This window comes from Lissotriton vulgaris, chromosome 10, assembly GCF_964263255.1.
Source record: "Lissotriton vulgaris chromosome 10, aLisVul1.2, whole genome shotgun sequence".
Classification (NCBI taxonomy): Eukaryota; Metazoa; Chordata; class Amphibia; order Caudata; family Salamandridae; genus Lissotriton; species Lissotriton vulgaris.
In genome coordinates, this window is record NC_141698.1 from 68,374,966 (window position 1) to 68,395,449 (window position 20,484).

Genomic DNA, 20,484 nt, shown 5'->3' on the forward strand with positions numbered 1-20,484 from the left:
CGCACAGACTGCAGATACCGAGATGACCCTGCTAATACGGCATGCTGGCTCAGTGAGCTGAATGCCCATCAAAGACATATGCGGTGATCTGTAGACTCTACCTTCCATTAATTCGAGGTTGGTAAATTCAGTACCAATAAATTTACAAAGCTTAGATATTCAGAATTATTTATGATGCGCTATATAACAAAATAAGTTATTATTTTTATAATGCCACAGTGAATACGAGCAACCTTTCATGCACGACCCTGGCAGTGGCGCTACAATAGCCCCCGCAGCCCCCATAAATGTGAGGGGGCACCCCTGTGGAACTTTGTTGTACTTTAAGAGTATATCTATTGAATTAATATTTTCGAATTGTATGTGAGTTGTATTTTCCAATGGTTTATCAATTAACAAGCCGAATAACCCTTCACTGCCATTTTACTGTCATCTTCAGGAGAACCTGCCATTAAATGGGGAAAAAGGAAAACCGAGGAAGAGGAGGACACCAGCCCGGGGACGCCGCAGTCAAGGTAAGTGTTTATTTTTTTTACCTTTTAAGTATATTTAATGTAACTCTTCTTCTGGGGTGGAGGTGGGGGCTGGGCAACTCCGCTCCACTGCGGAGATTGCCGAGTAGTGCCTACTCTGCGTTCTCTGCGGAACACGGAGTGGGCACATCTCCGCACACTCCGCAAGCGGAGCGTAGCTCTCTGCCCACGGTTAGTGAAGATGTGTACTCTGACACCTCATGGTACTACTGGCAGAACTCACTTAGAGTTGTTTAGGGGTGGAGGGCTAATTCAGTGGTGTCACCGTCCTGGAAGAATGTAAAAGGGAGAAGTTGGTTGTGGATGATGTGTAGAAAAGTAGGCTGAGTAAGAAAGTAGAAGAAATGAAGAGTTACGTTGATAAGAAGAAAGCTGCAAAGTCATTCCCTGTTGAAGTGGGGGGTGTTGTGAGGATTAAGGCTCCAGTTTCTCATGGGCTGTACAACAAACAGTTGAGAGTTATTAAAGTGTTTAATAATGAAGAAGGTTTGGACAAGGCGGAACAGAAGAAAACTGAGCAGAAGCAGATGAGTGGACTGTGCCGTAGCTGGAGTAGTCCTGCCAGGTTTACGTATTTTGTAATGTACAGATAGTGTATTTATTGTAAAATATGAACTTTATTTTGTGTGATAGGGTGTGTTGGTAAGGAAGGGAAATGTGTGGTAGCCTGGTATCTATGGATTGTATGCACATCTTGGTAACAAGGGAATGTTAGTGTGGGTAGGTTCCACTTGTGTTAGGATTCTTGTTGTAGAATCATGAGGGCAGTTGGAGATTAGACGTGGATGGAGGTGGCAATGTGCGTAGAGCACTTTTAGAGAAGTAAATCTTATTTCAAGAAGAACCTGCCTTCCTATGGGGATTGAACTACCCAAATGTTACTGATGTGTAAAAGGAGCACCAAAGAACTGTTAAAATGCACAATTATGCCTCTTTCTAAGACTTGAGCTATTTCTATGCTATTGACTCAAACGTGTACACTCAGTAACTGTATATTACTGTAGGGATATCACTAATGGCATCTGTGATGTCATCAATGATGTCATTTGATATGTCATCAGTGATATTATCTAGAATGTAGCTCAGTATGAAATGAGTGATGTAAAATGTGAAGTTATAAATGGTGCATGGGGGTCCGGAAGTTATAGTTGGGTCAGTAAACTCTAACTGGTAAATTTCAGACTTTTTTGTTTTTTAATCTTTAGCTTTAATGTTAATACAGCAAGTAACTCTAACTGTAACTTCCCTTAAACCTTTGTTTTTTTCACTGAGATTTCCAGCAAACCTGGTAATGTTACTTTGAATTTGCTCACTGGAGGGTGATCAACTGTGTTTCAATTTCATGTTTGGCTTCAGCAAACCCACTTGGGATACAATGGAATGTGCAGGACTACTTATACCGGCATGCATTTGTTGTGATACTCACTTTAAGAGGCCCACTTCAGGGTAGAACTTGGTGAACAGGTGGCTGCAATCAGCCTGCTGAACTGTCATGCATTTGCCCTGTGAACAAGGACTGGAGAAGCCTAAAACGCCTTAGGCTTCTGAAAAGAAGAGTTGTCTGTATGTTGCTGGCTTTGCTGCATTGCAGAATAAGTAATTGGAAGCTGCTTTTATATATATATATATATATATATATATATATATATATATATATATATATATATATATATATATATATATATATATATATATATATATATATATATATATATATATATATATATATATTTATACACACACACACAAACAAATATATACAGGTTACATTAAAAAGATATCCGATGCATCAAAGCTGTAGCATTCATGTTATTCAACTTTCTTATGGAATACAAATTAGTAGGAAAATGCCACTTTCATCAGAAAATGAACTTTTTATTTAAAATAAAGTGAACAATAAAACACAGGTACATAATACCTACCAATTACAAGTTACATGTATAGTATAACTTATTTAAAATATATAAATACATGACATATTAAGCAGTACACATTGTTACAAAATGATATATGTATTTCTTGACATTTCTAGTAAGGATGCAAATTCTATATGCAAGAGCCCTGCTATTGAAACATCACAAGACTCCAACACTAGGAAGAAGAGATGAAATGTAATAACTAGAAGCACATTATGGGAGAGACGCAGCAACATTCATGTGGGTGCTTTAGCCCTAAAAACGCACAGTTCGTTTCACTGCACCTTCAAAACACAAGTTTGGGTGAAATTGGCTGAGGGTCCAACAATCAAGAAAGTTTTTCATACATGGACCCAGCTTGCAACCAGTCCAAGATGTTTAGGATGCAAAGTTAGCGCCTATCAGCATGTGGTCTTTTTGAGACAGGATGGGAAGCTCTTGGGTTGTTTGTCACCAGGACTCAATTTGCTATTTCTACAAAGAGCAATTGCTTCCCAAAACCCAGGCGAGATTGAAGCAATAGGAAGCCCACAGTTTTGTAGGAAGCTTCCTGATTCTGCCTTATATGCCCCCCTTAAGTACAGCGGGAAACTGTGGGTGAAGGGAAGCACTCCAGGATGTGATGGTCACTTTCAACCACCCAGCATGCCTTCCTACACCCAAGAACAGGAGGGACTGCATTCTGTGAAGCACCCTTTTAATGCTGTTAACGTCAGGGTTGTATTGTGACTAAGCCGGTAGCTGCATTTTATTGAGTGCGAGCAACTATCTGGAGTGTTGACTTGAGGGACCAAGGACCAGAGTCAACCCAATCAGCATTTGATGTTAGTATGGTTAGTAAGGAGCAGGTAACTATCAAATACTGGGCTTCGCAGTCGAGAACCACTATTCTGTACCTGCTCTACTGGACTTCTCTGCAGTGCTCAGGACAGTCGATCACCAAGCCCTTGTTGAGTGTTTGCACCCGGGGATCTCTGCATCCAACACAAACGTCAATGCACTGAATTCTTTATGGGTGAGACGAATCCCAGGCAAATGCAGGAATTGCTGCAAAGTTCTACAGGATTTGCCGCCACTTTGCACTTCAAGCTCAGATATCGTCAGCTGACCACTGTAACAAAGTTCCTCAAGCCAGTTTACGTGACTTACTGTTGAATGCAGAGATCTGGAACTATTATCCCAGTAAATTACATCATTCATTTGGACAACTGTTGTATGGATTATCTTAAAATAGATTCTCCTGGGGTCCTTTATCTGCATCACAGCTCTGTGTACGTTCAGTTTGTGGCCACAGACTCTAGTTCGGTACTGCCAACATGAGAAATGAGAGAGACCTCTTACACTATAAATCATCAATCAAAAAATGTCTTGCCTACAGTTATGAACTTGACTTTCCAAACATCAAATATAAACTCATGACTATTGTTATAGCCAATGGTGTCCTTGATTTGAACACCTAGAAACAATTCAATTCGCTGTCTGCTACATACAAACATATCAAGTAGAGAAAATTCTACTACAGTTTAGCCTACTGGCCGGTTATTTGCATTAAAGCATACTTAACTCTCGCATTGCTCGGTGTCTCTATACATAACACATGCTTGTTCTTGAGATGCATCTGCAAAACACATGACCGCTGGGAGAGACTACTCTCTCCTTCCGCCATAACAGCAAGAGAGGACTTTAGACCACTGAGATCAAGTTATGTGTTACGATGTAACTTCTTATCTCAGCAACCATATTCCTGCGATTAAGCAAGTAATCTACCTTCCTGAAAATGCTCGCTTTAGATGCTCTAAGGTGTCACAGATATGTTTGTGGTGTCAAGAGTGGCTGCAGACCTCTGTAAGGCTTTCTTGGTGAAGGTGGTGCACCTCTGCATGATCTCATGAGCTCCTGGCTTCTGTGGGATCTTAGGAACTTTAGATCTGGAGTCTGAGCTAGAAGAAGACAGCGATCCGTCTGAACCACTTGTCGAGAAGCTCTCCCCAAGCCCAGCATCCCTGCTAAGATGACTTCTTGGCACTGGTTTTCTGAGCCCTTGTCCATGGCCCTCTACCGCATCACTGTGCATGTAGAGAAGCTCCGTGTTTGCTGGTGAAAGGTTGACGTTCCTTGGTGATGGGGTGGGCTTCGACTTCACGCCACTTGCTGCCTGCTCTGGAAAGACTTCCAGCTCTAGAGGTAGTGGGGACCTGACCTTCTTCGAAGAGGAGGTGGGAAGGCCGCTGAGCGATCTAGATCGCCTTCTCTGCAGAGATCGCCCCATTCCGCCGATCCAATTTTCGTAGTTGGTATTCTGTGACGGCACCTCCTCAAGGGATGCCCGACGAGGCGGAGTTGGGCTGGCAGCTTCTTGAATGTCTTGCGTGGATGCATACAAAGCTTTCTTTGTAATAGCCTGGAACTTCTGATGCGGATTTCTGTATGGCCGCAGGAACATTGATGGGACGTACCCAACCTGTTCATTGTACCTAGAAAGAGAGGTAGAGCATCATTGCAAACAATCCATCTAAAGAAATCAGACATTGATGCATTGGTATTGTAGATGCAGGGTCTGGGTAAGGATGGACCAACTAAGCTAAATCTTATACTCAATTTATAAAGTATGCATCTGTAAGATGTTGGTAATACCACAATAAGGTAGTAGCTGTAAAGAATTTAAAAAAAAAAGAAAATTGTTTCAGCTCTACAAAAAAAGAAGAAAATGAAATGTGGAAACTATGGAGTAAACACAACCTAAACTAATAAATTAATATCTCCAACCACGATTTGCTTTGTGACATATAAGACTGACATCTCAGAGCATTCATAAGGGGCTAGAGCTAGAAATATGAATTACGGTAGAGCCATGCACCCACACAATAATAAAGTGAGGAGCTTCCAGCAGGCAGTGAGTGTCCACTCCAAAGCAGACAGGCCATGTGCTGAGAAACTGATTAAGCAGGGCCAATTTACACTTGGATTATACACTCATGCAAATTATGCACACCTTTCTCACTCCTTTTCATTATATTATTATAAATATGTCTCAGGTGTGGCCCAGACCACCAGTCAGACACCACAGGAGTTCTGAAAGTCCAAGTATCTTCCCTGGACCTGTTGATCTCATACAATGTCTCTCAGATTACTTTGTTGTGGAATAACACTTTGCCAACACCATCAAAACATAGTTTAGAAAACATGACACACGACCAAGAAAATAAACACAGGCACAGCTATATTGATATTGATCTAACTCAATCAGGACTTTATTTCCAAAAATCATCAAGGCATGACATAGTGATTATCAAATGTAAATGTGCACTGCGACTGACCAAAGCTAGCTATCGCTTGCTCATTTCACACATCTGGTGAAAAGTACTGGGGCGCAAGAAACCAATGCTTCCTACCATCATGCGCATAATAGACATGCAGCTAAAAGATGGACATCTTTAAGACCCCTATTTTAGGAAGATAGTAAGTAAAAGCAAGCAGGGGGGCTGATTGCAAACATAGTACTGTCTTGTCAGCCTCTGACTTTTGTGGCGTCTCTGGCAACGGGCCCATCCCCTCTTGCTGAAACTCTGAGCCCCTTATGACTGAGGGTGGGCCACAGGGTTCTGTATGGATTACATCTTTTGTAATGATTTTTTAGTGTGCATTTTGGAAGGGGTGAGAAATAATACTATTCAACCTAACCACATTAGTCCAAATCACCCAATGGCCAGAATAAGGCTATAGTCTAGTCCTGGCTCCCCAGCTTCAAGCTGTTGGGTAAGGTATTTACAAGTCAGGTCGTGCATCACACCAAAAAGCCTGAAAACTATTCATGGTTTGAAATCTCCCTGTTTAATAGGGCTGCTTTAGAGTTATTTACAGGTCCCGTGTCCACACATTGGACTCAGTGATCACAGCAATGAAAGCAAATTGTTAGAGACCAAACAGTAACCATCCACAAGATGTCACTGTGACATCTGGGGTCGAAAGCCAGACTTTCATTTACCAAATCAGTGCATTCTGGGAACTGTAGTCTTTTTTCACTTCATTTGATCCTTACAACCTAGCACAGCTGAAAACAGTGATTTATAAAGGGAAATTCCTGGACTACAAACAATGGCGTCCCATGAGATGGAGACATCTGATAACCCTAAGCCTGTGTATGATAAGGAAAGTGAAGGTGACACCAACACGTAAAGCCAAACACAAAAGAAACTCACCAGACCAGCCACCAGCCATTGTCAGATGTTTCAAGAACTTCAACCACCACACCAATGTTCATGGACAATTCGTCAGTGTCCTTGGCCTCATGAGATTTGATTGCGAAGTAGAGCTCTCCTAAACAGAATGAGAAAAGCATTATTTCAGAACGCAACTCCACCCATTCTTGGGTATCTTGTTCAGCCGCTTTTAAACACAGTTGCAAATGATGGGGCAGATTTACAAGCCCCTTGCGACACTTTTCCCTTATTTTTTCCCATGTCAAAAATGACGCAAAAGTGGTGCAAGGGGATTGTAAATATTCCCTGATATCTTTAAAAACAAAACAAAAATGACCTATGGTCTTAACCCGCCATACAATAAAGTAAGGGGCTTCCTGCAGGCAGTGAGTGCCAACTCCAATACAGTCAGGCCAGGAGCGGTAAAACTGAGTCAGGAAGACCCCATAAAGCAGGACCACCTTCGTTTGGATTCTACACTCATGAAAATCAGATTGCTTGGAATTAAATTTAAATAAGGGCGCCTCTGGTGTGGCCCATACCATTAGTTAGACGCCCAAAGCAGTCCTGAGTGTCAAGGTGGCCTCCCCCGATTCTGTCGATCACAAAGAGCGCCCTGAAGCACCTTGCTATGAAAGACGACTATCAAAACATGGTTAAAAATATGAAGCATGACCAAATGGTCCGACAACACCCAGTGGACCATGTTGTTGTGTTGGTGTCATAAAGCCAGTTGCATGCATTGATTATTCTTTGGTGTTTGAGGGTGCTCAAGAGAACACAGTTCAGATTCAGGGCTGAGAACCTTAACGCAGGAGAGAGGGTCATATGATTGGTCGGTGCCAAAGTTGGTGATTACACTGGCTTGGAAAAAGAACTCACAGACTTACCAGTGTCTGAAGACGGGCGCCTCGGAGAAGCTTCTTTGGTGGTTGAAAGTTTGGACAGATAGGGAGCAGGAAACCAGGCCAGGTGTTTCTCCTCATTCTCCACCAACCACCAGCCTGCAGAAAAGAGCACAGAAGGAAGGGCATGAGCGACAATCAAAAAGGACCCCTAACCATAGCATGTATCTGGTTCCAATCATGCAGAAGCCATATCTGGCTTGTATGTGTTCATGCAAGGAAATCAAGAAGATCTGAAGCACAGGAAGTCCTTTCTCAGGGGCTGTGTGCATATGTTATTTGTGAGGGACCCTTAAGCACAAAAGAGCTACGTCATGTGTCACGAGCACACACATATCATGACCAGCATCAATACAAGTCACCTCTATAGGGTGGACAGGAACAAGCACAGGCACATTATGGGGACAGCAGAGCCAGCTGCTGACAGATGCAGCAGATGCAGCATATGGGCACGCGTCTTCTTCACAGAGATCAGGTGCCCCCCCTTCAACCCAAATAATTAAAACTAAGAATGGGTGTTTCAGTACCTCTATGGGTACCTGTGTGCATGTGTGAAACAAATGGGCGTTTGTATACCTCTATGGGTACATGTGTGTATGTGTGACATGAATGGGTGTTTGTGTACCTTTATGGTTACTTGTGTGTATGTGTGAAGTGAATGGGCGTTTCTATACCTCTATGGGTACCTGTGTGTATGTGTGACACGAATGGGTTTTTGTGTACCTCTTTGGGTACCTGTGTGTATATGTGAAACGAATGGGTGTTTCTGTACCTCTATGGGTACCTGTGTGCATGTGTGACACGAATGGGTGTTTGTGTACCTCTATGGGTACTTGTGTGTATGTGTGAAGTGAATGGGTGTTTCTATACCTCTATGGGTACCTGCGTGTATGTGTGACACGAATGGGTGTTTGTATACCTCTATGGGTACCTGTGTGCATGTGTGACACAAATGGGTGTTCGTGTACCTATTTGGGTACCTTTGTGTATGTGTGACATTAATGGGTGTTTGGGTTCCTCTATGGTTACCTGTTACCTGTGTGACATTAAAGGGTGTTTGGGTACTTCTAGGGATGTATATTGGACTTTAACACATATATGATTTGTTTGCTTTCAGTTTTCTTTAGTGTGCAAATACCTATTATGTGTAAACTCAAATTTAACATGTTTCACTGCTTTTCTATGGCACCTGCTAGTATGTGGACACAGTTGTGAGTAAGTGAATACCTGTTGTGTCTTTCAGTAACACGTCCACGAGCTCTCCACGACGGACCTTGAAGGGGCGGTTCTTGGTATCTGCGGCCTCGTAAGTCTCCAAGCAACAGTACTGCTCGGCTCTTATTGGTTGAATGACTGCGTCACTGGCCTGTTGCCTCGACATCTCCCTGCTCCCATCCCGTGCTTCTGAGGGCATGATGACGATGCTGGAGAATAGACATGGACACCATTTAGTACAAAACATAATGCCACAGCAAGAGATTGGTGTCCTAAGCTGGGTGTCTGGTGGGATTGTGGTGAGTGGAATGTTCAGAGTATGCTGTTGTGTTGGGAGACAAGGCCTTGGCAGTCGAAACCAGCTACTGGAAGTAAAGCGGGGAAGGTGTGTTATCAATGTCGTTATTAACTGGGATGATAACTAATAAACAACATGCTCCTGAAATCAAATTTTCGTGGACTCATAGTCACAAGATCACCAACTTTGATGCATCCAAGGAGACCAAAACAGAGAAGAAAACCTCTGCTAAGTCCTTTTCAAAACAAACATTTCATTGAACCCCAGTACTACTATTGTCAGGGCCAAGTCTGATCTTTATTCCACAAACCCACCCGCGCTCTCAATTCCTCTTTCCCGTCAAACAACCTATGGATGTATAGTGAGATTTTAGGGCACTGCTTAGTTAGAGTCACATGGCAATGCATTGTGGGTACCAAACTCCTGCTGACTCAATTATGACTGGAGCATTCTTTTCTAACTTTAATTGTACATTGAAAACTAGCTCATGAAATAAGCCAGACTTAGGATTGAATACAAAGTGCATTAAAATCTCAAATGAGAGATACCACAGAAATCAACCCTGAGGCCTGGGCCAAATTCACAATATGTGACTGGGTAAAGTACCAGTTTGGTGCCTGATCTCAGATCTCACACTTGAAGCTAGTTCAAAGCTAGTTGGATAGATCCTGCAGGATGCCTCAAGTCTGGACCTGCTCATCTAGCCTGTCCACTAAGCAACATCACCAGGTTTCCCAAAGCAGTATCTAAAGCACTCTATCTGCCCTGGGCTGTCATATTTTCTGTTACGAGGTGTGCCGACTCCTCGCTGAAGGCAGGATCCATACCTCTCAGGCCAAGGTGTACTTCCCTGAGTGATTCCTGAATCATGGCTGAGTGATAACCCACCTGGCCTTGTTTCATGAACACTTGTTCCACACTGTGGTTGGCATTTGTTCCACACTGGGGTTGGCATTTGTTCCACACTGGGGTTGGCATTTGTTCCACACTGTGGTTGGCATTTGTTCCACACTGGGGTTGGCATTTGTTCCACACTTTGGTTGGCATTAGCTTGCATTCTCTGTTACATCCATACTTCTGGGAGTATTGAAGTGTCCTTGCCCTCCTCTCTACTGGACAGATTTAAGTACCTTTGTGCACCATTGTCTCTTTGTAAACATGGCTTCCAGATTTGGATACACTAGTCTGGGTGACGCCCCAGTGTTGGCTTGTGAAGTGGTACCATGCTGCAGTGATCTAAGGATCAAACTCTCCTCTAGACCCCAACACTGCCCAGGTTCTTGGACATACTAGGATGTTAGTTGGTCTTTTAAATAGCTCATCACAAATGTCTTTCCCCTGCAGTGGCCTGCAATGCTCTCCACCTGTTTACTACACCTGGGTCTATCAGCTCCATAAATATTTATCATTTAAATATGGTACAGGAGCGAGCTCCGCATGGAGACCCAGAATACAGAAAGACAGTGAACAGCAGCAAAAGCAACCTCATCCACGAAGCTAGATTTGCTGCATCTTTGACACCCGTCTACGTTACCCTAACGGTCTCTTCCTTTTCAATCCATACCGGATATCACAAAATCCCAAATACTTTTGTATGGTACCAAAACCTAAAAGGACAACTAAATGATACCATGAACAAAAGTCTTATCCAACTCATTAAAAGTAAATCTTTAATTACTCTATAAAGAAAATGAGTTGATCTATGTTTCTGATGAGGCTTGGCTGAGAATTCCTTATAGAACAAGCAATATTGTTGTATTTAGTGTCATCTACACAGGGGCATGACTGCTACACTCCTACAGATGTTGTCATGTGTTTTGGGTCACTGCTCGTTGGGTCCTGTACCCTATGCCTCCCAGTCCAAATGCTTCCCAAATTCCCTGCCCCAGTTCAAGGAGGGATGTCATGGTTTTCAAGCGTGGGGTAGGTGGTGCCTCTAAGCCTGCATCTACGAGGATAGTCCAACTGCTGAAGGATGAGGCTCTAGCACCATTATTCCTCCATCTTCCACTCTTCCCTCAGAGTGAAAATGGTTAGGAGTATTCCAAGACATGGGTTTTGTTCTCACTGTACCACTGGAACCAAGATACACCTGACTGAAGAGCCCCAATCAGGGGGAAACCGGTCTTAGGTTGTTTGTTTTCCAGTTTGGAGATGACCTGGCCGGGCAGTTCGGGCTGGACTGTTACCATTGGAGCAGGGCCAAGATAGATTCGCTTTTGGCTGGGTCTAATTTGAGGTGGCATAGTGGGAAAAGGAAAGATCGGTTGGAATGCTACCTAGAATGACTGCCAGTGGTTAGACTTATTGCAAGCCTCCCCTCATCACCTTTTGTGCGTTTGGTGTAAAGCCCCAAGTGGCCAAGTGTATGCCCAGACTTGGGTCCTTTCCTCACTGTGCCACTGGAATCAAGATACACCTGACTGAAGAGCCCCAATCAGGGGGAAAACGGTCCTAGGGTGCTTGTTTTCCAGTTCGGAGGACCTGGCCGGGCAGTTCGGGCTGGACTGTTCCCATTGGAGCAGGGTCAAGACGGATTTGCATATAGCTGTGTCTAATCCGAGGTGGAATAGTGGGAAAAAGAATGATGGGTTGGGATGGTACCCCGAGCGATTGCCAGTGTTAGACTTATATCTAGCATCCTCCCATCATGCTTTGTGGAAGATGCTTTATAGTTCTATGTTACCCTCAGCTTTGCATGCAGGAAGTTGCTTCCGTTCCTTGATCAAGGGTAGGAGTCAGTCGTGCATGCAATGCTGTATTTTGATCTCATGCTAATACATTCAGCACACAATAAACATACAGTATAACTTTTTGATTGAAAGTAAAGTATCTGTGGGCACCAGACCTGTTTTCGGTGAAGGCAGGATCAAAATCCCTGGTCTGTGGTGTGAAGAAACCAGTGACATCCTGGCCTTGCGAGATCTTGGCGTCGGTTTTCAGCAGCTCCTGGACGTAACTCTCCAGCAGCTTGAGGCGCGCCAGGAACCTTCTGGACTCCTTCCGGAATGTGAAGGTTGGAGCATCTGTGAGGTGAATGGGGAAATATAAAAAAAGTCAGGAAAACTACTTAAATTTAAAGTGCACCCAGCTCTGTTTAAAGAGGCCGTACTCTTTGTGACGTAAGATGCATGCATGCAGCAGCATTAATGGAAAACAATCTATAGGGGTTCTCCTTGAAAATGCTGGCAAGCTGAACAGCTGATCCAAGTCGTTGCCAGGGAATGGGATCTACCCTGTCCAAAAAGGATCACTAACCAGTGGTTAATTTGTAAACAAATAAGTGCGGGAGCTCTCGTCAGGAGGCAGCTTCGACCAGCCCATTTCTCCTGTTAGTGCTGCCTAACACAGAACCAACTACTAACAATGAAACACTACATGTGGGGAGAGTATGTGGCAGGATGTAGCGTAATGGCTAGAGCTGCCACCGCCAGAGCTGGGGAACCAGGTTTGAGTCTCGGCATCGGCTCAACATCCTGTGATTCTGGGTGAATCACTTAATCTCCCTGTGCCTCCCAAAAATCAATGTGTCCTTAACTCGTGCTCAAGCGCCGATGTTGATGATTAAGCGCTGGTGTTGATGATTAAGTGCTGGTGTTGATGATTAAGTGCAGGTGTTGATGATTAAGTTCTGGTGTTGATGATTAAGTGCCAGTGGTGTTGATGATTAAGTGCTGGTGTTGATGATTAAGTGCCGGTGGTGTTGATGATTAAGTGCAGGTGTTGATGATTAAGTACTGGTGTTGATGATTAAGTGCCGGTGTTGATGATTAAGTGCCGGTGTTGATGATTAAGTGCTGGTGGTGTTGATGATTAAGTGCTGGTGTTGATGATTAAGTGCCGGTGGTGAGCACTGGAAACCACTGGCTCAAATTAATCACTGCACAAGACCTCACATGAGGTGCTCTCACTTTGCTCCACTGATTTCGATGTTTAACCCCTTGGGCGCGGCCGCGATTCTGCGCCTGTGCGGCACTTCTAAAGAGTGGGCGGGATCATGACGGCCCCCAGCCGTCATCAGCACACGCCCACCGTGTTGCATGACGGACGGGGCCCATCATCAGCATGGAAGGGGTTAAACTTGGGTCGCGCACATGTATTCGTGTTACCTTTGAACTTTGGAATGCTGCGCTCAGACTTCTTCATATGTCCGGCTTCAATGGGAAACTTCTTCTTCAGACTCACCTGGAAGATAAAAGAGAGCATGTCTGAGTACGCGGTCCCTTTAATGTTATTCCCGCCAAAAACAAAGCACTACTTCCGGTTTGGCCTTTGTGTACTCACGTGGAATTTCCTGAACTCCTCATAGGTCCTGTAGATGAGGATGTTGTTGCGATCAGACCAGAGCACCAAGAACATGTAGGTCTGCAGAGGAAGAAAGGAAAGAACTATTAGGACACATGAAATGTGGGTGTGTAAACAAGAGCCTTTATTTAAAGTTGTATCAAAAAGAGTGGGCAAACCCAATATACCCTTGGAGGCTTGGACAATAAAGCTAGAGATAAGTTAAGGAGTGCCTACAGGGGGTTTTGTTCACAATCTTAGTTAAGTAGTTGTTTGTAAAGCAATCACTTTTTGTTCAATCCTGATTGAATAAAGATGTGAAAAAATTTAAAAGAGGTAAAATGCCAAGTTAGTGACTATGCACCAACATTTGTCATTCTAATGATCAAATAATAAAAGTACATACAATACTGTTTACACACATACCCCAGGGAGGACCTGGCTTGGCAGTTCGGCTGGACTGTTCCCACAAGGAACAGAGTCAAGAGTGATTTGCATATGGCTGGGTCCATACTGGGGTGGTGTGGTGAGCAAAAGAATGATGGATTTAACCCAGATCTCTTGACTGGGGGTGAATGTTTGCATTGTCCAGCATTGCAACCATCAATTGTTTCTTTTGCATACACACATACACCATCACAGAGGTTGTCTTTTGGTTCCAGGATCCATGCACCGGTGGACACCGACTGCCAGCGGCCTCGCCCTATGTGTGTCTGGTCACCCAAGAGCGCACACGAGTACCACAATCAGCCACTTTCGGGTGTCCCCAAGGATGACCTTCACACCAGCTGCCCTCGATGGGAACATTGCTCCATCATTCCTGCACCCACTCAACTCTAACAAGCGCCTGGCAACTACTTGTGGCCTCGCTGATCCCATGATCTGAACAGTTCACCCATGACCCGTAGTTCACAGGATGAGCCTGTGACGCCAGGGTGACCTGGCTTCTAGTTCCTTTCCCGGCACCTGTAGGTCCCATTACAATGTTGCTCTTGAAGGCCACCTGGAGCTGTATTTGGTCTCTCCAAGGGGTGCAAGTGAGTTTTTTTCTGCAAAATTTTGCACAAATTATATGCAAAGTGACCCATGATATGAGTGTGAAAAATGAATGCGAGGGAATGAATACCTTCTGTTGGCGAGTCACACAAGGTGCCAGCAGGAAACGTCTGGCTGGAACAGTAAAGCTCCTCTGACCAGTCGCCCCTCTGGGTAAAAACGCGTGCACAATGCCATGCTCTCAAAACGCCACGAAACTCGCGTAATGCGAAACTGGCCTTTTACGTGTACACGGGATTGAATCGACCAACTGCCCGAATGGCCTTTCGGGTGCAGTGAACTGCCTGTGAATGACTCTATCCCAATCCTGAGGCCTTGGGATAAATGAATCAGACTTGTGACTGACTCCATCCCAGCGCTAAAGCCACCGACCTGGTTTGTAAGTTTTTCCATCTCCGTCCCAATGCCTGTCAGTTTGAACCGTGACTAATTCCACCCTTCCGTCATGGCTGTCGGATTCACCAACCTGACCGGTAAGTGACTGTGCCGGTTCTAGAGGCCTTTCAGCGGTATTAGTCAGGTGAGTGACTGGCTCCACCCCAGCTCTATCTACCTACCAGAGTCACTAACCTGACATGTGACTGGCTCAGCCCTAACCTACCGACCTTTCAGTACAATTTTGACACGTCACTGACGCCACAGCAGCCCACCCGTCCTTTCATGGGTAAGAGTTCAACATGCGACTGACTCCACCCACAGCCAAACCTATTCCATAATATTCTTTCTGTTTATTCACAGAGCTTTCTAAAGGGCTGCAGCGCCCTCTTACTGTCAATTCAGGGTACTGCAAACGAGAATTAGTAAATCCTAAAACGGTCAATAAGGTTGGGTGGGGGTGCAAATACATTTCTAGCTGGGCTATAGCGAGGGTTTTATTTTTAACTACCCCAGTTCTTTGCCCCGTAAGGCTGGTGAATAATTCACACTCCTTCGGATTTCATTCTTGCCGCCACCGAGACTCAGCCTATTGGGGGATTTCAAGTGCTGGCTTCACATGCGCTCCTGTTCTGAGGTTTGAAAGAGAGGGAGGATTCTGGCCTGAAGTTGATGCCTTTGACTGCTACATTAACAGGGGAACAAAAGAGAGATCGGCATTAAAGAATACCCTAAAGTTTTTGTTTTTCGTATTGCAGGTAGGCTGCAGGGAGTTCTGCAAGACCTGTAGGTCATTCAAGGTCAAGGGCTGGGATCTGCCACACTCATGGATAGGATTCCATTGTTGGTTCTGTCCACGAAGGGGGTGTTTTCTTTCATCCATGGGTCTATGTGTGATATTTGGTTTACTCCATGAGCCATTACTCTGCCTCATGAGGATCTGGGTACCACCTGCGTACATTTGGCACTGGACCAGGTGGGTGCACAGCGCGAGCATACAGACCACTGAGCGCAAAAATCGATACACATTAAAACGTAATTAAAAATTAAATGGCACTTTATTCATCGTTGCCTCTGGAAGTATTAACACTCACGTGTAGCATTGTTTATATCTTTTGTAATTGCACCCTACGCTTCGATAGTGAGGTCACAAGCAATGCCCCTGGTGTGCAAGTGATGCTTTGGCTTGATGTGAGAGTCTTGGATTGTGGCACTAGTTGTGAAGCTGAGTTTTTTTCAATTTCTTTCATAACCAGAACTGCCATATTTCTTCTGCTAGACCCCATCGCCTGTACTACACCACGTCTACTCCACTAGGCCATATCCCAACCACTAGACCACAGCACTAGGGCACATCTCCACCCTCAACCACAGCCCCTTTGGACCTTTCCTCCTTTAAAGCCCATACTCTATGCTGCAGTCAGGCGTGTATCAAACATGACCTCATCACGCCAGTCCTCACCTCCTTAAAATGGCTCCCAATCGAGGCAAGATGGGTGTATCAAAGTGCCTTTTTAACATACAAGGGGTTACAACTAAATAACCCCACATATCTTTTGCACAAAGCCACCACCTTCAAGGGCTCCTACACAGTTGGGAGAAAAATAAGCTAGCCCACACAGAGCAAACGATTTAAGAAAATAAGCCCCACTAGCCACTCGGGGCTGCAGCTAAGATAGATCTCCTCGCCAAAGCCCCTTAGAATGCACTGTTTACTTATGCGCTCCTTGAAACCTCACCTACCCGAGAAGCGCTTTGACTCAGCCTTGACATCCTCAGCTGCAAGGCCAAGGAATCCCCATCTCCAAACAAGGAAAGGCTTTTTGAAACGATGCAAACTCCTTTGCTGCATGTTCTCCCCTTCGGTTGTTCTTGACACAAAGTCCTTGAATTTTTGATACAAAAACGCTGAACGCTCATTCTGCACCCAACATATGAATTCTAAGTGAGCCGGGGATTGTGTGCATCTCATGTCTATATTGTAATCTAGCACATAGAAGCAGGAGTAGAGGCATGGAATGGGTTCTGTGGAGCACCAGGCTAATTCGAAAAAACAACAAAAACTACCAAAAGCCGAAAAAAACACAAAAACACTCCACAAACCTGGGGACCTGGAGCAGCGTGCTTCCCAGGTAGAAACACAAAAATGCCTCATCAGAGGGTAGTAAGTATTATATAATACAATTACACAATCCATAATCCACACTGAAACAAATTCAATAACACTCAGCAGTCAGACAGTTGATTGTAGTTCAAACAGGCTGCTTATTAATTTCCTTTTTCTGTGGTGCAGCAGCCAGGGCAGTTGACTTCAGGGTTCAGGGTTCGATCCCCGGCTCTGGCGGAAGCTCAGCACCATATGACTCTGGGCAATGGCTCACTTAGTTTCCATGACGGCTCCCGGTGCCTTGAGACCCCTAAGGGTGAGTAGTTCGCGCTTTACAAATATGGATTTACTTTTTTTTTTTTTTACGCTCACATAGGGCAGAACTGCTATGGGCCATGTCCATCACACAGTGGTGACTATTCCACAGCAATAAACCACCCACCACCAACTGAACAGGCGTGGAATAACTCAGGAGCCTCGCCATGTGCTGGCCATCAGAGGACCCTAATACAGTCCAGAACTGTAGGTCCCGACTAGCAACATACCACGTCCACGTCTTGGCATCTCACAATGACAATAAGATTTGGGGTGATATTAACAAAGTGCGCCCCAGCAGATCTCTCCACTACTTCTCCCTTCAGCCTATGACTGCTCAGGACCACAAACGTAAACAAAATATCTCAGAATGGACAACTCAGTGCAGTAACCGGGGAAGTGGACTTTCAACATAAGAAATAGCATAAAGGGCCCCGCAGAGCCGCCAGCTCACAGAAGCATTAACTGCGCGCTTGTCTCTCACACTTCTTCATCCATCCCATTGGTAAACACATCGTCCTATAACAAGGGCCACACGAATTAGGCACTTCTGTGGCTGCGATTTTCACATAATTATAGATTTGATGCATTTGCCACATAATCCAACATATGTCACATAATCTACAGATTTAACAACAAAAAAATTCTAGCTCAAACGGTTCAAAAGTTACAAAAAAAGTGATAACTCCAGTTGCAGCACAGCGGGGGGCCCTTTGCAAATCTGGACTGTACACCTTTATGTTGCGCATTGCCATATTTGGATGTTAAAGTTTGAGTAATGAGGTGCAACCCCTGCCAGATAGTGTACCCAAGTTTAAAATAATGAAATAAAGAAGTATTGATATTAGTACAAAATGTGCCACATTATGCCGCAGAATTTGCAGTTCCCTGCCACATAATTTACTCAAATCTGCCTCATAATTTGGCCCTCTCCTGCCGCATAATTCCAGTGGCTCTGCCTATAACACGATAACCACATCTAGGTGACCCTCACACATGACAGCGAAATACCGCCCACACAGGATCAAAAACACAAAGACAACATACTTCCGAACAAGCACTGCACACGTGAAGCATGCTACCCATGTGGGCAAGCAGTTTAGCATCCCTCATAAGGGTAATGAGTGATACATGAATGCTGCAAAGTAGCACAAACATATAGAATGAACCCCTTCCCTAGATTGGGAGATGCTCTGTAGATGAGAGAGTGGCCCGGAGGCACCTACCTTCTTCCGGTGATGCTGCACCACACCCACAGCCTTGGCCTCCAAGGGGTACCGCTGGGTGCTGCCTCGCCTCATGCTGTTCTCTGGGGGCGCTGTGCTTGTGCTCGGCTTCAGCCCTTGCAAGCAGTGTCTGCCTTCACGCCCTCACCGGCCTCCTTATGAAGGGGCGAGGGGAGGGGAGGGGGCTGGAGGGGGAGCGGCATCCCGATAAGGTCTGTTTGTCTTTCTCCAATGGTTTCATTTCTTTACACCGGCTCCTTCCTGGACGCTGCAGGCGCTCGATGCAAATAAATCCATCCCCTGAGCACGCGACACACTGCCTGAGGAGCTGTCAATCAAAGGTGAAGCAATGCCGGGAAGGCCTGCGAGGGAGGGGCGTGCCGGCCGGAAGAGCAGACAGGGACTTGTCACTGAGGACTCTGACCATGGCCATCACAGGCTTGTCTGATTATAGCGCTCCGGGCCGGCTTTCGAGGCGCTGTGAAGCACATACGGCGCAAGCACCGCACACAGCGAGATACCTCCGGGAAGAGCGCAGACTATGGGCGCTCATTTGCAGCAATAGGTAGCAAGCACGTAATGACGACATAGCACATACTACAATCTTGCCCAGTTACATTACACAAGACCACTTTTTTCATTTTTTTAAATATTTTTGCCATGGAGTTTGAACGGTTTTGCCCAGAATCACAGGATGTTGAGCCGTCGCTGGGATTGGTAATGTAGGCGGGCACTCGGGAAATGCCCGAATGGCCGATAGCCGAGTTCCAGCTGTGAGCTGCTTTTTTGCTCCGCCTGGGGGGTCCGCCTGGGGGCTGTGTGTGCTGTTAGGATGATGTCAGCGACCCAGTGGGGGCCTGGGTGGGCCTTCTTGGGGAAATTCGTGGGCGTAGAAACTGTGGGGGATGGGGGGACATATTCCCCCCCCCGGATTTTGGAGAGGGGGGGGGGGGACACGGGGGACAAGGGTCCCTTCTCTCTCCTGAGAGGGAGATTAGCATGCCATTAGCGCCCAGCGGAGCTGCGTGACGTAATGGCCCTGCACTTGACCTGGCGCCTCTCCAGTTACCTGTCTGTGAGCCGTCAATGATCCGATGGTCACAGCATAATGTGACGTCAGAGGACACTCACCCCCTTGCCTATGCCCGTTTGAACTCTTTGTGTGGTGCAGCACCCCTGAGGCTCCGGGAATTATTTATTTCTCACTTCAGCTGCCTGTAGCCAGTGCACGGATTGATTTGCTGAGTGACCTGACCTCTTCCTCGGACTCCTCGCCCCCGTGTCTACTGCTGGCTTGAAGCCGGAAGGGCTGCAGCAGCCTCCTGCGTGAATACCTATCCCATTGACGTGACTGACTTTCGGTTCGGTTAATTTGTAAGTAAAGCCAAGGGCTGTTACACTGCCTTCATCTGTCGGTCTGTTGTACTCGTTTTTCCCCCTCCCTCATTCTTGCTTTCTCGCTGTGCCTCTCCCTCTCTTCTGTTCTGTGACTCCACTTTAAGTTTGCTATTTGCTGAACTTTGATTTTACATGACATCGACATTTGATCAGCCAGGTGTGACATGACAGTGAAAATGTTGTGCTCCCCAGTCTGAGAATTCCAGTGGCTCTGCCTAAAACCCATACCCTCCTCCTGTGTAACACAGCCTCGGCTCCAGCGCGCTGTCCAGCATTGACATTCCATAACATAACACAATGATGCGATGCAACCAGCGCGCTGCTGAAAGGAGGAGCTGTGTCAGCCGGCATACTATGATTCATTAACTAGTATGCGGGAAAACCAATGGGATATGTCCTTAACATTTTTGAAGCAAACTTGTCTCGCGTCTAATGTATTCAATCATTGTTTTCAACCGTACTGGCACACAAGCTTTATACTCAATTGAAGGTACTTATTTGTAGATTTGCTGCATAGCAGGGCTTCATCTCTTCCTAAGTCGATCTGGATTTCGGTTTCTTGCAGGGTTTAAGGAAGGTGATAGAGCCATTATATTGCAGATCAGTGGACTGTAATTATATTCCCCCGATTCTTCAGCAGCTTTTATTTAGGAACAA

The 20,484-nt window shown here is 45.3% G+C and overlaps 1 protein-coding gene across 1 annotated transcript; it reads right to left on the reverse strand.

The window, feature by feature from the left end:
• Window positions 1–2,387: 2,387 nt before the first annotated feature.
• Window positions 2,388–18,667, reverse strand: LOC147684671 (NADPH oxidase organizer 1-like). The gene is made up of 8 exons (XM_086940505.1): window positions 18,430–18,667; window positions 13,351–13,431; window positions 13,176–13,251; window positions 11,915–12,092; window positions 8,781–8,977; window positions 7,539–7,652; window positions 6,649–6,766; window positions 2,388–4,923 (listed from the first exon to the last, which is right to left on the reverse strand). Exons 1-8 carry the CDS (start codon window positions 18,502–18,504, stop codon window positions 4,245–4,247), a joined length of 1,518 nt encoding a protein of 505 aa, XP_086796631.1. The 5' UTR covers window positions 18,505–18,667; the 3' UTR covers window positions 2,388–4,244.
• Between the last annotated feature and the right edge of the window lie 1,817 nt (window positions 18,668–20,484).

Bases quoted from the DNA above. Each gene is read 5' to 3' on its own strand.
- LOC147684671 (XM_086940505.1), bottom strand. From the start codon at position 18,504: ATGAGGCGAGGCAGCACCCAGCGGTACCCCTTGGAGGCCAAGGCTGTG. The intron at 7,653-8,780 runs GTATTCACTTAC...TCTTTTCTGCAG, and splicing joins GTTACTGAAAGACACAACAG to GCTGGTGGTTGGTGGAGAAT. The intron at 4,924-6,648 runs GTGAGTTTCTTT...CTCTCTTTCTAG, and splicing joins AATGGCTGGTGGCTGGTCTG to GTACAATGAACAGGTTGGGT.